General features: G+C 54.6%; 1 protein-coding gene across 1 annotated transcript; it reads right to left on the minus strand.

The window, feature by feature from the left end:
* Positions 1–6,702: 6,702 nt before the first annotated feature.
* On the minus strand, positions 6,703–16,890 carry Map1s (microtubule-associated protein 1S). Its single transcript, NM_001106070.1, has 7 exons — positions 16,733–16,890; positions 13,251–13,355; positions 12,336–12,418; positions 11,587–11,727; positions 9,340–11,425; positions 7,604–7,827; positions 6,703–7,094 (listed from the first exon to the last, which is right to left on the minus strand). The coding sequence occupies exons 1-7, from the start codon at positions 16,854–16,856 to the stop codon at positions 6,939–6,941; spliced, it is 2,919 nt and encodes a 972-aa protein (NP_001099540.1). The 5' UTR covers positions 16,857–16,890; the 3' UTR covers positions 6,703–6,938.

Below are 16,890 nucleotides of genomic sequence, written 5' to 3' on the forward strand. Positions count from 1 at the left end.
CAGGTGAGATCCCCCAGTTTCCATTGTACACAATTCTTAACAGTCACACCATGGCCAGTGTGGCCCTCCATGGTGGTTGCTTTGAAAAGGAATGTTTGACCCAATTCTGGGTCAGAAACTAGGCCTTGTGGCCCAAAGACGTCCAGGAACATCAATCCCCTGCAGGGTATTAAACACACCCAGGCCCAGGAAGCCCATGGTTTCAGGAGGATATGAACCCAGAGACAGCACACCAAATCATTGGAACCGGAAACGTCATAAAAGAGTATTTCCCAGGCTCGAGAAGCTTCGAGCTGCCAGAACCACAGTTCCCACGGCCCCACCCATGATGTCACATCAGTCGGTACAAGGGTCTCTCCCACCTGTCTGGAGGCCCAGTCTTCCATGTGAGACCCTGCTCATCTCTACTTCTTCCAAATCTATGTGAGATATGTCAGGTGTGGAAGGACAAACATCGGACAGCAGTCTCAGCTGACATGTCCAGACCCTAAGTCTGGAGAGACTGCAGAGTGCCCAGGACACAGGGAGGGAGGGGGTTCACTGCTTAAATGTACCAGAGTTCCGTGAGAGACACTGGAGACATTCTGAACTAGACATGCGTGGTGGGTCCTCCAGGACACGCTCCTTCAGAATTGGTGGGCCCGCACACCACAGTGACCGCAGATGTGCCTATGGGCCTGGCTCTCCTTCACTTGGCCCACAGTGCTTTGCAGGCTGTAGTATGGGCATTTGTTTGTTTAGGTTTAATAAAGCCTAGATTAGCCTCAAACTTGCTACAAGCTGATTGCCACCTGTTCTTGCTTTCTACACACACACACACACACACACGCACACACATACCACATACACACACACATACATACACCCACACATACATACACATACACACACATACATACACACACATACACACACACATACACACAATACACACACAATACATACACACACATACACACACATACACACACACCACACTCACATACATACACACACATACACACACATACCTACACACATACACCCACACATACACACACATACCTACACACACACACACCACACACGCCACACTCACATACATACACACACATACACACACACACCACACACACACACATCCACACATACACATACACACACACCACACACACACATACACACCACACACACACGCACACACACACCACACACACATACACACGCACACACACACACCACACACACACATACACACCACACACACACATACACACCACACACACACATACACACCACACACACACATACACACCACACTCACACACATACACACACACACACACACACACACACACACACAATAATTCAAAGAAGGGAACCCTATCACAGATTTCTACAACTTCTGAGAGTTTTGTCATTTGTTAATGGCCCCAGATCTTTTTTGTTTTAATCTTTAAAAAATATTTAGGGTGAGGGCAGGGGCAGAGAGATAGTGTGGCTCAGTGGTTAAGAGCACTAACTGCTCTTCCAGATGTCCTGAGTTCAAGTCCCAGCAACCACATGGTGGCTCACAACCATCTGTAATGAGATCTGGTGCCCTCTTCTGGTGTGTCTGAAGACAGCTACATTTATGGGAAATAATCTTTTTTAAAATATCGATTATTTACATGTGTATAAGTGTGTGTTTGTCTGTCTCCCCGACTACCAGCCATGGTTTGACTAGGATACTTGATGGGCTAGGGTGATAAACAGGCATCCGCTCTAGCGGTTCCACAGGCAATCATGACCCTCATCTCAGAGATTGCCCTTCTGAGCTAAGGTCCCAGCATGCCCTCCATCCACCTTCCCAGTACCCTGGGGAAGCTGGTTCATCAGATCGTCAGTGATCCCTACAGGCAGGGCCCCGGCACAGCAAACTTCCCCTCTACCTAACCTAACCTAACCTAGCTCAGCTCAGTTGTGTCACAAGGTAAACTGTAAGGGGCCAAAGGCCAGATGCAGGGGCTGGCATGCTAGGTATGAGTGAGGTCTCGAGAATCCAGCTGTAAAGGCCTGGAATGATTACCCCAAGTCATCGGCCATGGAGCAACACCTTCCTTCGTGGAACCTCACTGAGGAAGGTGTTACTGGGGTCCTGACTTTGCCTGCAGACGAGGCTACAGAGTGGAACTGAAGTTTACATGTGTGGTGATTTGAATATGCTTGGCCCAAGGGAAGTACTACTATTAGATGTGGCCTTGTTGGACAATGTGTGTCGCTGTGTGGGCGAGCTTTGAGGGCTCCTGGTGTTCAAGCTCTGCCCAGTGCATAAGAGTCAGTGTCCTCGGGGCTGGGGATTTAGCTCAGTGGTTAGAGCGCTTACCTAGGGAGCACAAGGCCCTGGGTTTGGTCCCCAGCTCCGAAAAAAAGAACCAAAAAAAAAAAAAAAAAAAAAAGTCAGTGTCCTCCTTGGCTCCCTAGGGATCAAGATGGGGAGCTCCTCCAGCCCCATGCCTGCCTGCACGCTGCCATGCTTCCTGCCATGATGATAATGGACTGAACCTCAGAACTGTAAGCCAGCCTCAATTCAATGCTTTCCTTTACAAGAGTTGCCTTGGTCATGGTGTCTCTTCACAGCAGTGGAAACCCTAAGACACATGGGCTCATACAGTGAGTGACCAGAACATCTGACCCGAGTATTCTCCAATGTACTGTTTCCTACCTTGCCTTTCCCACAAGCCTAGCGTCATGATCTGTACAGATCGTGGGGACAAGACACCAGTCCCATCCTCTTGGAGTGCTCCCTCTTCTTGAGAAAAGCAGAGTGTGGGAGAGATAGCTTAGCACTTAACACACACATTGCTCTTGCAGTGGGCCTGAGTTTGTTTCCCACATCCCTGTCAGAAAGCTCCAGGGGAACTGACACCCTTTTCTGGACTCCAAGGGCACCTGCACTAATGTGTGTGTGTCCATAAACATGCACACGCATAGACATGAAACAGAAAATCTTCTGCTGTTTACAGAGAGACATTTCTGTGTAGTCCTGTCTGACCTCAAACTCAAGAGATCTGCCTGCCTCAGTTAGCCTCCTGATTGCTGGGATTAAAGGCATGTGGCACCATGTTGGGCAAAGGTATATCTCAGGGGGGCTGGAGAGATGGTTCAGTGGTTAAAAGCACTGACTGGGGGGCTGGGGATTTAGCTCAGTGGTAGAGCGCTTACCTAGGAAGCGCAAGGCCCTGGGTTCGGTCCCCAGCTCCGGAAAAAAAAGAACAAAAAAAAAAAAAAAAAAAAAAAAAAAAAAAAGCACTGACTGCTCTTACAAAGGTCCTGAGTTCAAATCCCAGCAACCATATGGTGGCTCACAACATCTGTAATGGGATCCAATGCCCTCTTCTGGTGTGTCTGAAGACAGCGACAGTGGACTCATGTACATGCATAAGTAAATAAATATTATTAGACAGTTGTGAGCATCCCAAGTCCTCTGGAGAGATGTGGTTAATCCCAAGCCTCTCTTTAGCCCCATTCTTTTTGATTTTGTAATGGGCCTCAGATGGGGCTGACCTGCCCCCAAATAGTCATGAAGAGTGTTGGGTTGTTGTGGGTCACTGGGTCAGTGGTCCTATGGAGTAAAGGTTTAAACTGCAGGCTTCCAGAGATGGTCACACAGCCTCCCAGCCTAGCCTGTGCAGCCAGAAGCCAGGCCTTGGCCTAGGATTGAGAGAACTGGCTGAACCAGACTTTTGTTTTCTTGCCACCCAGGGTCTGGCTGCGACACTACGGCCCTCCATACAAAGCCTGCTGGCCTTGACCAGACCAAACTGCATCTAGACGGCCTGGCCAGTTACTGGCGCTGTGGCCGCTGCTGGCTGCTAGGCAGAGTGAGCACACAGCCTGAGAGGAAGAGAGAGTGAGTCAGGTATGTGGGAGGATGAGGCAGAAGGATGGCTGGTTTGAGGAAAATGCCCACAATATACCAAGTGAATCCGTGACAGCAAAGAAGTCAGGGAGCTGGCGCCTCACCTAACGGCCCAGCCTAAGCCCGAGCACCACAGCAGCACAGTAAAGTGACAAGGATTTTTTGTGAGACAGGTGGCCTTGGATGCTGAGATTCACCTGCCTCCCCACCCCCACTGGGAGTCCACTTAAACTCACAGCACTGGGGAGGCAGAAGCAGGCCAAGGCCAACCTGAGTTTGGGGCCAGTCTGGTCTACAGTGAGTGCCAGGCCAGTCATCTTGTCTAACAACCATAAAAAGCAAAAAGCTGAGTTCAGGACCTGCTCTGGGTCCTGTCTTCTGGGTGTGGTCAGGTCTCGGTTACAAGAGTCACCGGCTTCACACTGGTGGCTTCAAACAGTGGCAACTGTTCCACATGCTTGGTCTTCAGCTGGTGATGTCACATTGAGAAGCTCGAGGAAGTCCCGTTGGACACAGAGCCTTGGAGAAAGGCATCTCTGGCCTCCCTGTCACACTATCATATTTCTGGCCATGAGCTGAGCTGCTCTGCCATGCCCCTCATGGCCTCCTTCCAGCTGTCTCTGGAAAGTATTTATCACTGGTTATTCAGGCGAGCTGGTGGCTCAGTCTAAAGACTGCCCTGTGCGTGCACGTACCCCCCAGAACCCCTATGAGGCTCAGGCCTAACATCACAGCAGATTGGAGGTGGAGGCCAGGGTCTCCATACTGAGTGGACTGGGGGGATCAGGGTGATGGACACCGGTGCACTGCTGGCTCTTCTTGGGGCTCCCTGCCCAGGTCTCACATCCTGTGGTTTCTGTTCCAAGGGTGGATGAGCAGGTTAACCAGTCACAACACCCTGAAGCTGAAGCCCTCTGAGCTCACCTGCCGCAGAACTGGGTGGGCCAAGGGGTTTCACACACTGCGGTAGCCCAGCCTCTAACACAGGCTGCTTCTGAACCATCTTGGCTTGACTGCCAGTCCCACAGACTTCACGCTGACTCAAGTGCCCATAAAAACCTGAGGGCTGAAGACAGGGTTCTGTGGCTAAGGAGCACTTGGAGAGGACCCTGGCTAATTCCCAGCATGACCATGGTGGCTCCTGAGGCTCTGACGCCTTCTCTTCTGGATCTTGTGCACACTACAGGTACGCGGTCTAGGCAAACACTAATGTCTACAAAATAAAGACTAAGAGAATTAGACCTGAGACCACAAGGGTCACTCAGAAGCAAGGTGCAGTGGCACATGCCTGTCACACCAGCTATCAGGACACTAAAGCAGGATTGCCACAAGTTCTCTCCCAGAATGGGCCATTACTACTGCCTCTGCAGACCCAGGGAGATGGCTCAACTGGTAAAGGTGCTTGCAACCAAGCCAGAACATCTGAGCTCTGAACCCACAGTGAGGGAAGGAAGCCAGCCCTCCAAGGTATTCTCTGAGCACAACACGTATGCCAAAAAATACAGTGACCCAGACCAAAGAGCCATCCTGTGGCTGAGATGGTGACTCCGGCCTTTCATCGTGGAGGTAGGCTGTGTCCATCTTGGAAGGTTTAAGGTTGCAGGGACTCGAGTCAGGAGAGCAGCTGGTCATAAGGAGGCTCACTCATGTGCTCTCATTACATGTGACTTACCTTACAGAACAGACTTGTGGGAGCAGAGCCTTGCTCTTAGACCCCAGATGATCTGTGCCACCAGCTCTGTCCCCTATCCAGCACCCACCCAGAGCCTGCAATAGAAGCTACCTGGCTGGTGATGGGCGCACAGCCCATAGCTGCTTCACAATGGCCTGGTGAGGAGCTGGGACACCCATCAAGGCTCTATGGAGTTGGTGCCCATCTCACTGCCTGGGACAGCACAGGTACAAAGCCATGACCCTGAGTGTTCCAGCAAGCTCCAAGGTTGGTCCCACCCCAGTGTCTTAGTTAGGTTACCATTGCTGCCATGAAGCACCATGACCAACATCGCATTGGAGAGGAAAGGGTTTATTCGGCTCACACTTCCACATCATTGTTCATCACCGGAGTCAGGACAGGAACTCATAGGGCAGGAACCCGAGGCAGGCACCGATACAGAGGCCGTGGAGGGTTCTGCTTACTGGCTTGTTCCCCATGGCTTGCTCAGACTGCTTTCTTAAAGAACTCAGGACCACCAGCCCAGGGATGTCCCCACCCACCATGGGCTGCCCCTCCCCCAATGATCACTAAGAAAATGTCCTGGGTTGAAGAGATAGATGGCTCAGCGGTTAGGAGCACTGACTGCTCTTCCAGAGGTCTGAGTTCAATTCCCAGCAACCACATGGTGGCTCACAACCATCTGTGATGGATCCGATGCCCTCTTCTGGTGTGTCTGAAGACAGTGACAGTGTATTCATATACATAAATAAAATCTTTTTTTAAAAAAGAAAGAAAACAAAAATGTCCTCCAAGCCTGTCTACAGTCTAATCCTATGGAGGGATTTTCTCACTGTCGGGTGACGTTGGCTTGTATTGAGTGGACATAAAACTACCGAGCACACCCTAGCCTTCGTCCTTATGAAATCTTCCCCGTGTGGTGGCTAGAGTCACTGGGGAAAGGAACCATCAGTAAGAAAATGTCTCCACCTGATTGGCCTGGGTAAAAAAGCAGGATGACTGGGTGGGGAGGAGGCCAGCAAGCAGTGCCCGCCATGGCCTCCACATCAGCTGTTGCCTGCCCTCCTGCCCTAAACAAACCCTTCCCGTAAGTTCTTTATGGCCACAGTGTTTATACAGCAGTAGAAACCTAAGACAGTAAGACCAAAGTCTCAGCCATCTGGTTTATTTTTTGTGGTTTTGAAACAAGGATTCACTATGTAGCCCAGGCTAGCCTGGACTCCGCATAGATCCTTCTGCCTCTCCAACCTGAGTTCTAGGACAGAAGGCATGGAGAGCCGTGCTTGGCATGTGATGGGGCGCGGACAAGAGATAAAGCGGTGTGGCTCTCGCCCTGGGTGCGTCACACACAGAACTGTTGCTCCCGGGCCGCCCTGCAGTGTGGGGCTAGAACTCCACCTTGCAGGCAGGGAAGGCCTCGTCCTGCATGGACACCAGGCTGCCGCTGCCCAGCACCCTGATGCCCAGTGCCTGGTGCTGCTCATGCGTCTCCTCATACCACCTGTGCATCACTGCAGAGTCGAAGGTGGGGATCAGTGTGACCTGGGAAGACAGCGGGCAGAAGGTGACCTTTCCTCTCCCCTCTTGATGACCCAACTCCCCTGCAGCACCAACACTTTTGTCACCAGGTGCTACACACAGCCCCGGCTGGCCCACCACTCCCCACACACTGGAGTCTACCCCATGCCACTGTGGTTGAGCCATACTGTCCCCTGGCCTCGCTAAGGCTCTCTAGACCCCTGCTGCAGCCCCAATGAGCTGGGGCAGCCCTGGCATGGGGCCTTGGTTCCTACGGTTCCTGAAGCAGATGCAGCACACACAGGACTGACTGCCATCTGCTCAGCCTGCAATGTGCCTCTCAACCAGAGGCCCTCCGCCTCCAGGCCCCGGCCACACACAGCTTTGGTGACACTCCTCAGCTGCATGAACACCACCTGTCCCCCAGAACTGTCTGCAGGACAAGGGCCCCTAGGGCCCATGCCTCGCGCGTCCTTAGGCTGAGCAGAAACACCTCTTGGAAGCGAGACCTCAGAGTCCTGTGGTCCACCCACCTGCAGGTCAAGGTCCCACTGCCTCTTGCCAGCCAGCAATGCATCCAGCACGCCACGCAGGCCCTCTTCCTGGCGCTGGCCTTGCCCACTGATGACATAGCAGAGTGCACGCACACGCAGGAAGAAGTTCTGGTCCAGGTGGCCAGCACCGCCACCAGGCAGGTAGGCCAGGTCCAGGTACACAGGGGAGCCAGCAGCAAGCGGTGCAGGGCGGCTACTGGGTCCTGTGGGGGATGTACAGGTTGCTGGTGACATCATGCAGATACAAGGCACCTCTGTGGGAGGTGGCTATTACCTCCCGCTGGCAAGGACACCCCAGATCCCTGCACCCTATATTCACTGGGGCTTTGCCTGTGTGGCTGAAGCTCAGGGGCCCAGTGCAGGCCACACCTCCTGGGCCATGGGGCTGGGTGCCCAGGGAGAAAGCTCAGCCCGCAGCCCGATGTGCACAACTGAGGCTGCTCACAAACTAGCCATGTGGTAGGGAGAAACAAAAGCTTTGTCCCCACTCCCAGGTGACAGGGAGCCAGGACAACAGACCCTCACCCCCACCCCCACAGCAGCCTGGGTGCCATGAGGGACAAGGTAACTGCAGAGAACTGCCACAGTGAAGCCAATGGCGGCTCTGCTCAGGACAGAGCAGACCAAAGTCATGGCCCCCCCGGCAAGGCCCTTCTGAACCTGGGCCTCTCTGGGTGTGTGTGAGGCCTGAGAAGCTGCAAACATCATCATCTCTGCCTGGATCTGACATAAACAGAGCTGGTGCCGCGGTTGGCTGTGCACTGTCCTCAGAGGTGTGGGCCTGTGTCCAGCAAGGTCACTAGGAGCCACTCTGGGTAGACAGAGCTATCAAGTCTCTCCCATCGGTGCGGTGCCATCTCCAACTAGGCCCACGACCGACCTGCAGCAGTGCTTATGGCCAGAGCCCTGCTGGGGACGGCCCAGAGACAGTACTCAGTGCTGCCAGGGGACAGTGGACACGCCCTGCCTTCAGAATAGGCGGGGGTCCAGAAGGCATCGCCCTTGGACCTCACATGCAAAGTCAAGCCCAGGCACTCACCTGTTAAATCAGTATCAGAGGGAGGCAAGGGGATCATTTCTGGTTCTAGACCAGCCTGGACTGCAGTGCAAACCCGCTGTCTGCCCCTGAGACAGGGTCTCTCTCTCCCGGCTGCCCTCAAACTCCTAAGACCTAGCTGCCTCTGCCTCCCAAGTGCCAAGGTGAAAGGCTGCACCACTATGCCAAGACCTGCCCAAAACATTGAAAAGAGTTCAGCCTAACCGCAGCTCAAACCCTCAGCCTCCGCAGGCAGAAGGACTCGGCATGCAGCCATCTCAAAGCACAAGACCACAAGATACGGACAGCTTATGCAGGTGATAGGTAGAGAGGGCAGGACAGACCACATACCCTGTCAGCAACACCCAACCCCTGACAGGCCATGTGGGGACCAAGACAAGAGGTGTCTGAAATACCATCACGTTCAACTAGATGAGAGGCAGGAAAGCCCAGAATCTAGTGGAACTTCCTAGAAAGCAAACGTAGCCAGACCCAGACCGGAAGGCCTCTCTGAAGGCGCTAAAGCTGGTGCACGAGGATTAAAGGGACTCACCAGGGGTTGGGGATTTAGCTCAGTGGTAGAGCTCTTGCCTAGCAAGGGCAAGGCCCTGGGTTCAGTCCCCAGCTCCAACAAAAAAAAAAAAAAAAAAAAAAGGAAAAAAAAAAACGGGGGACTCACCAGAGGAGTTCCTTGTGGCAGAGGCCATCTTGGGGACTGTCTTAGGGACCGAGGGCTTCCTGGTGAGGGGCACTCGGCCTGGTTTGTCTGCAGGCTCGCTGCGGGCACTGAGTGGCCGGCTCCGGTCCCCCACTGGACCCTTTGTCTTGGCAGCTACAGTTGCAGCTCTGGGGGCTGCAGACGCAGAGCTTGGCCTTGCAGGGGCCTTGCGGCCACGGCTGGAATTGGCTGTGCTGAGAGGCTGCCGTGCACGAGGTGGTAGCGCCTCAGGGTCCACCATGCAGATTCCTGGTGCGTCCGGCAGTGGTGGTGGCACACGAGGTGTAGGCAGCGGGTCCCTGGCCGCGCTCTCACTGCCTGCATCGTCATCAGAATCCGCCACAGGCACGGGATCAGAGTCAGACAATGTGGGCAGTGACTCGCTCACAGACGTGGGTGGAGTCTCGGGTGGCCGCTCCTGTGACCGAGCACTGCTGTCTGAGCTGCCTGGGGATGCAGGAGGGGGTGGCTTGCGGTGTGAAAACTCACAGGGTGACACAAGGCACAGGTCTACATCATGAGGAGATGTGGAGCGGCGTGCGAGGCGCAGGGGCAGGCTAAGCCCTGCATCACCTGCTGGCAGTACTTGCTCGAAGGACACGGAGAGCGACTCGTCCACCTCAGTTGAGTGGGGTGAGCCCAGCTCCGCGGGAAGAGAGGGTGTGGTCAGCGTGGGCGTTGTGGCTGACGGGGATGCGTCTGGGGCAGGTTCTGGGCGCAGCGGGCTGAGTGATAGGCGCTCAGGGCTATTGCCGGGTGCTGTAGGTGGTGGGGACTGAGCTGGGGACAAGGTCGGGGATGGGGCAGGTGGCCGCTCCGACTCCACGATGTTCTCTGCTTCTCCAGGGAACTCGGGCGCAGGGGCTGCAGGTGGCGCTGCTGGAACTGGGGCACGAGGCCCATTCTGTGACACTCGAGGCTTTGTGGTGACAACACCAGGCCCGGAGCGGCGCACGTCTCGGACTGTAGACCGAGTGGGCCCAGGTTTTGTGTCCTTCTTCTGGTCACGAGTGGCCAGGGCAGGTTCCCTTCGCACTGCACTCCTGCTGGTGGCACCAACAGTGCCACGGACTGGCTCCTTGCGTGTACTGTCCCTCGAGGCCAGACTGTCTTGGCTGTTGGCCCTTGAGGGCACTTCCAGGTCTTGCGTGGTGACTACTGGCCTACGTAGGCACGGCAGGTGCTGCAGGCGCTGTAGCCCATCCAGCAGGCGCGCTGGTGGTGTGCGGCCAGGAAACAGCACTCGGACCACCTTGTCACCAGGCGCTGCTGGCTGCCACACGAGCAGAGCACAGGCAGGTGCTGCAGGGTCCCCAGGAGGAGGATGCAGCACAAAGAGCTCAAGGCGGCCTACGCCTAGCTTCTCGAAAAGGACTGTGGGGCACGAGGGCTGTGGGCCGCGCTGCAGCGGCAGAGGGACGATGCCCAGGCTGCGTAGCAGGCTCCGCGCACACACTGCCTCGTCCTCGCCCCCACGTAACCGCGACCCAGCCTCACGAGCATTCAGGAACACCACGCCCAGTGCAGGTGACAGCAGCCTACGCAGCCGCTCCTCATGCTGTCCCTGCGGTCCTGCGGCTGCCTCTCGCTCTGCCAGTTTGCGGCGCAGCAGGCTGTTGAGGCCAGGCAGGCTGTCAGCACCCGCGTGGGTCACAAGCACGGCGTCCACGCGATCCAGGTGGCGCACCAGCTTCCAGAAGCTCGACTTGGGGTTGGAGCCGCCGTTCACCAGCACTGTAAAGCCGTTGACAGCGAAGAAGGCAGCGTCTCCCAGGCCACCCGGGAACACATAGCAACAGGGTCGTGCCAGGCGCAGAAAGCCACCTGTAGCCGGGGGTTCCAACAACTCGAAGGGCGATGGTGGCTCCAGCGACTCAGCCACATACTCCAGGAAGGCACGGAGGCCCTCTGAGGATGGCAGCCGTGCAGGCGGGTTTAGTCGCAACCGCAGCCCAGGTGCAGGTCCCAGCAGCGCCCAGTCCCCAAAGGTTGGACAGGACACTGTGAGGGCCGGGGCTGCTGGTGCCGAGGCCAGTGCATCCTGAACCTGTGGGGCAAGCACAGGACCACCTGGACCTGAGGACTCAACACCACTTCCCCTAATCCCCACCAGCCCCACTGGTCACCCCCGGCCCACCAGGTCTCTGGTGGAGTTGCCCTCCTGGCCATGGCCCCATTCTGTGCACCATCCCCACTCACTGCGCTCACCTCTTTGTCCCCCAGCACCTGCAGGAAGTGGTGGGCCGAGAACCCCCCAGTCTGCAGCAGTAGCTCCCCAGTCTCCTCCAGGCAGGGCCCTGCCAGGACCAGCAGTTTGTGAGGGGCGGGGTCCATCAGGAGGTTCCGGAGCTGTGGGTGAGGTGGGTGGCCCTGTGAGCAGCATTGAGCCAGGTCCCTGCTCTGAACTCATTATCAGAGGCAACTGAGAGGCTGAAGGGAAGCAGAACCAGCCAGGTGTGCCCACCACAGCCCTCCCCTTCCCTGAGGCCAGCTGACATCCTAGCAGGGCTCCTCCAACATGAGAGTCCTGTGGAGACCCACCTAACCCTTTCTCTTCTTTCTTTAGGCAAGGTTCCTCTACAAAAACACAGGCTAGCCTTTACCTCCTATTCCTGCTTCTGCCTCCTCCTGCTGGGACAGGCCTGTGACAACATTCCCAGATCAACTTGTGGTGAGCAGCAGGAAGTCCCAGAGCTGTCTTATGACTGGAAGGAAGGTACAGACTGACCAAAGCCAAGACTTCTAGCCACCTAGGGCAGCCCTTGCCTGCATCAGGTGGAGGCCAGCCAGGACACAGCAATACTCGGTTCCTACTGCCTCCAGCTAGACACAGGACATTCCATGACTCTAGGCTCCAGCCTTGTGGCCCCACCTCTCCCAGAGGAAGTAGGTACAGAAGCATCAAGCACACATGCTGGGTCAGGAGTGAGGACAGCATAGGGCCCAGGTCCTCCTACCTCATCACACAGGGACTTGTCTGAGGGATTCAGCAGGACCAGTGTCTCCAGGGTCTCTCCACGGTGGTGCAGGCTCCGCTGCCCTATGGGATGACAGGGACAGGCCTTGGCTCAGGCTGCCTCATGCCAAATCCTGTCACCAGGGAACCCCCAGATACTCAAGCTACAGGACCCACACAGGGTGCCACAGCACCCGGTATAGCTGAGAGCAAACATGAGAGAACATGGAAGCCCATGGGTGCCCTGGGCCTCAAACACAGACAACAGAGACAATCTGCTAGAGGTGCTAGGCTACTCACCAGCACAAGCACAGCTTAGCAACTAGGCCAGGAGGCACTGGGAGGCTCCACATAGCGGACAGAGCAGCTTCAGTCCCTCCCCTGCAAACTGCTGCTAGGACTCTAGCAGACCAGGCCAGGGAACATGAGACTACCCAGAAGGGGCTTTTTCATAGGGGCTGTGGCACACTATAGGTCACTTCCAACCTTTTCTCCATTGGATCAGAGATCAGGAAGCCACTGTGACCCAAAGGGACACTTCCTTCCCTTCCTGCAGCTGTACGTGGTGACTCAACCCACTGGGCAAGGGCCAAGCTACAAGCAATAGCCATAAAGGGGCTGCTCTGGCCACCCCGGTATCCCGAGGAGCTTCCCTTGTACCCCATCTCTATTCCCCTACTGGTTCTCTTCCCCAAGGGCCCCTCCTTAAAGTCACTGCACTATTCTGTAAGTTAGGGACAGAGCACATGACTTGCTTCTAACTGTCCCAAAGCCAAGGCAGCAACCACCAACCAGAAGTACTTCTGTGCAGGCCTTAGCAGTGCCTCACCCTATACCCAGCACACAGCTGTCACTCAGCAGCATGGCATCTGGTGAGTGGCAGGAGAACCAAGGGAGGCAGAGTGGGGCAGGTCACCTTTCACTATGCTGGAGAAGGTGGCGGAATGCCGGGACACAAAGGCCTTGAGCTGCTCATCCAGGCTGCAAACATCGGGGTCTACATCCTCCCACGAGCGAACACCTGCAGGCAGCAGGAGACAAAAGCTGAGCCCCAGTGCCTTCCCTTCTCAGCTCCCCCAGCTTAGATTCAGGGGAGGCAAAGTCAAGGGGCTCAGAGACGCCTTGGCATTTCCAATTCGAGGCCTGGCCAACAAGATGACCAGTCCCTGGCTAGCCTCACATATCTGCTCTATTAGGATCCTAAGTCTTTGGGGGATTTTTCTGTGTGTACATGTATGCATGTGTACTCCTGTGTAGCTATGTGTGTGCATGAACATGTACAACTATGTGAGTACATGTGGAGGCCAAAGGACAACACTCGGTGTCTTCCTCAACTGCTCTGAATCTAACACTCAGGGACAGAGTCCCTCAATGAAATCATCAGGTCATCAACTGGGTGGGCTGGCTCCCAGTAAGCGTCCAGGAGATCCTGTCCCCATCTCTCCTATAGGATACAGGCACACACTGCCAAGCCAAGCTTTGATGAAAGTCACAGGTTCTCAGCACTCTAACCGCTCAGCTATCTTAGCCACTGGTTTTGGGGTAGCAGTCTCACACTAGCATATGCTGACTTGCACAACAGTCTCCTGCCTTGAACTCCAAAGTACTGAGATCACACCTAGCTCTCTTGGGCTACCCCCACCTGAGAAGCACCCCCTGGCACCTTTCCCCAATGTGCAGGGTCTCCAGCTGTGTGCCCTCCCTTCAGACTCTGTCAGGCATCTTAAGTCAGTGGTTGTCAACCTCTCTAATGCTGTGAGTCTTTAATACAGTTCCTCATATTGTGGTGATCCCAAATCATAAAATTACTTTTTTAAAGCTTTTAATTGTGTGTATGTGCGCTCTCTCTCGCTCTCTCTCTCTCTCTCTCTCTCTCTCACACACACACACACACACACACACACACACACACACGACTGTGGGCTGTGGGTCCCCTTGGAGGCCAGGGGTACTGAATACCTTAGAGCTGAACTGACTGGTGGTTGTAGCCAAGATGGATTTTAAGTGTTTTAGCCTCTCTTATAGTCTATCACTCACTAGAGGTAGTAGAAAAGAAAGGATTTGGAAGCAGTGGACCTGTTTAGAAAGGTTTTTTGGAGTAACTCTCATCTGTGTTGTCTAGAAATCAGCAGTGTAGGGCTGGAGAGATGGCTCAGTGGTTAAGAGCCCTGACTGCTCTTCCAGAGGTCCTGAGTTCAAATCCCAGCAACAAATGGTGGCTCACAACCATCTGTAATGAGATCTGATGCCCTCTTCTAGTGTGTCTGAAGACAGCTACAGTATATAAAATTAAAAAAAAAAAAATCTTAAAAAAAAAATCAGCAGTGTAGTTTATAGGTTGGCAGTGGCAGTTTGATCCATTCGTAAATCCTTTATGGACATGTCAGTGGTACAGTTTGGTAGAGTCAGGTTAGCAACAGTGGTGACCTAGTGAGACAGCCATGCCTCAGCCTCAGCTCCAGTCAGCAGGAGGGACCAACAGGAACATCAGAAGTTCTCAGCTGTGCCTTGCAGGGAAGAGAAGATCAACGAAGATTCAAGACCCACAGCGTTACACGGCTAGCTGTACCAGCAAGCCAAGTTCTGTCTCTGTCACTCTCTAGAGTCCTATTTATACCCTCCAAACATGTGTCCACTGTGCCTTGCCTCAGCATGTGAATGTAATCAGCCCAAGTCCCCAGAAGTGGCAAGAAACTGTAGGACACCATCAGAAGTTTTGTTTTTTTAATGGAGTCTCAACAAACGTAGCTCAACTACCAAATGTAGGTCAGACCATATATGTGTGTTGTTAGTAAAGAATCTCTTATCGTGTTTCTTTTTATTTTAGAACATCCTCTCTCCTATGTCTGCTTCAGTCAAATGTTCCTTTACGAGTCTGTTCTCAGCCTTTTACATCTGTGTATTTTAAAATGTTCTTTCACGGGGTTGGGGATTTAGCTCAGTGGTAGAGTGCTTGCCTAGGAAGCGCAAGGCCCTGGGTTCGGTCCCCAGCTCCGAAAAAAAGAACCAAAAAAAAAAAAAAATGTTCTTTCACGGTTGCCCCAGCAAAGCCCCACCCAAATGACCTTCCAAAGAACCTAAAGTTTCCACTTCACTCAGGTTCTCTGGAAAATCAGTACTTGCTCTTAATCACTGTGCCACTTCTCCAATCCCATAAAGTTATTTTCCTTGCTACTTGATAACTGTAACTTTCACGTTTGCCCCATCAAAACGACTTTCCAAAGAACCCTTAAGTTTCCACTTCACTCAGGTTCCCTGGAAAAAGAGTACTTGCTCTTAATCACGGAACCACCTCTTATTATTATTGCTACTTGATAACTGTAACTTTGCTAGTTACAAATTGTAACTATCTGCTCTGCAACCCCTCTCCAAAAGGGTCCTGCATCACAGGTTGAGAACTCCATCTCTAGGCCTTCCGACTCCTGGAGTACCAATACCATGGAAGTCATGCTTGCTTTGGGTCCTTTTCCCCAGCCATCACTATTTCTCAGAAGGCAAGGAGACCTTACTTGTCATTCAGCTCAGCACTGCCCGTATGCTGAGTCTAGGTAGACATTTTTCGTTGTTCTGGGAATTCTATTTTTTTGAGACACGGTCTCATGTAGTCCAGGCTGGGTACAACTAATCTATGAAGTTAAGGACAAGCCCTTTATCCTGCGTCCATCTCAGAGGTGCTGAGATGACAAATGAATGCTGAGGATGAAGCCCAGGGTTCAGCACTCCAGGCAACTTCAGTTCTATCAACTCAACCCCAACACTTGTTTTGAAAAGGCTGTCTTGTCCAGGTTGTCCTGGAACTTGCAGTGCTCCTTTGGCTTCAGCTTTGGACTGCAGGGGTGACCGGCACATAGCATCGCACTCACTGCCCTGTGGCAGGCGATGCTGCTGCTGCGCCCGATGCCCCAGTGTGGCAGGTGCGCCTGAGTCAGCTCTCCTCGTGCCAAGCATCCCTAGGGCGGCCGCGCCACCCACGCACCAATTAGCAGCCCGGGAAAGCAGGCCCCCGGGCGCCGAGGGAACGTTCGAGCCTGGTGAAGGGAGGGGCCGTGGGAAGAAGGCCGCACCCCGTCGGAACCCCGAAACTGCAGCGCCCACCCGGCTCGAGGCCGCCTCCCGAACCCTGTACCCCCGGAATCAGACGCCCCATCTGCCGTGTCCCACGCGGATCCCAGCCGGCGGTGCCCCACCCGGATCCAGTAACCTATGTGGTAGTATTTTATCCAGGCGGCCCCTAGGCACGTGCGCACCCGTACGCCCGCCTGGATCGTAGGCCACACTCGGAACGTTGCGTCCGGGGACCCCCGAGCCCCACCCGGACCCCAGCCCGCCGCGCGCCGGAACCCCCAGCCCTGGACGCCCCGCCCCGCCGCCGTCGTCCCAGGTCCCAGTGGGCCCGACCTCGTTCCAACTCCTCCAGGACGTAGGCCAGCAGCCCGGGGCAACCGCACTCGCCGCCCACCACCAGCAACAGCAGGGAGCTGGGCGCCTCCGCAGGCTCCGGCGCCGCCATCACCGCCGCCATCTTCGCACCGCCCGGACGCTCTGAACGCCGGGCC

This window comes from Rattus norvegicus, chromosome 16 (assembly GCF_036323735.1).
Source record: "Rattus norvegicus strain BN/NHsdMcwi chromosome 16, GRCr8, whole genome shotgun sequence".
In the NCBI taxonomy this organism is placed as follows: domain Eukaryota; kingdom Metazoa; phylum Chordata; class Mammalia; order Rodentia; family Muridae; genus Rattus; species Rattus norvegicus.

What these genes read in the sequence shown, in the direction of transcription:
- Map1s (NM_001106070.1), bottom strand. Translation starts at nt 16,856, where the DNA reads ATGGCGGCGGTGATGGCGGCGCCGGAGCCTGCGGAGGCGCCCAGCTCC. An exon ending in AGGTGCTGGGGGACAAAGAG is followed by an intron (nt 11,426 to 11,586) that starts GTGAGCGCAGTG and finishes CTTGCCCCACAG; the next exon opens with GTTCAGGATGCACTGGCCTC. An exon ending in AGTGGGACCTTGACCTGCAG is followed by an intron (nt 7,095 to 7,603) that starts GTGGGTGGACCA and finishes CTGTCTTCCCAG; the next exon opens with GTCACACTGATCCCCACCTT.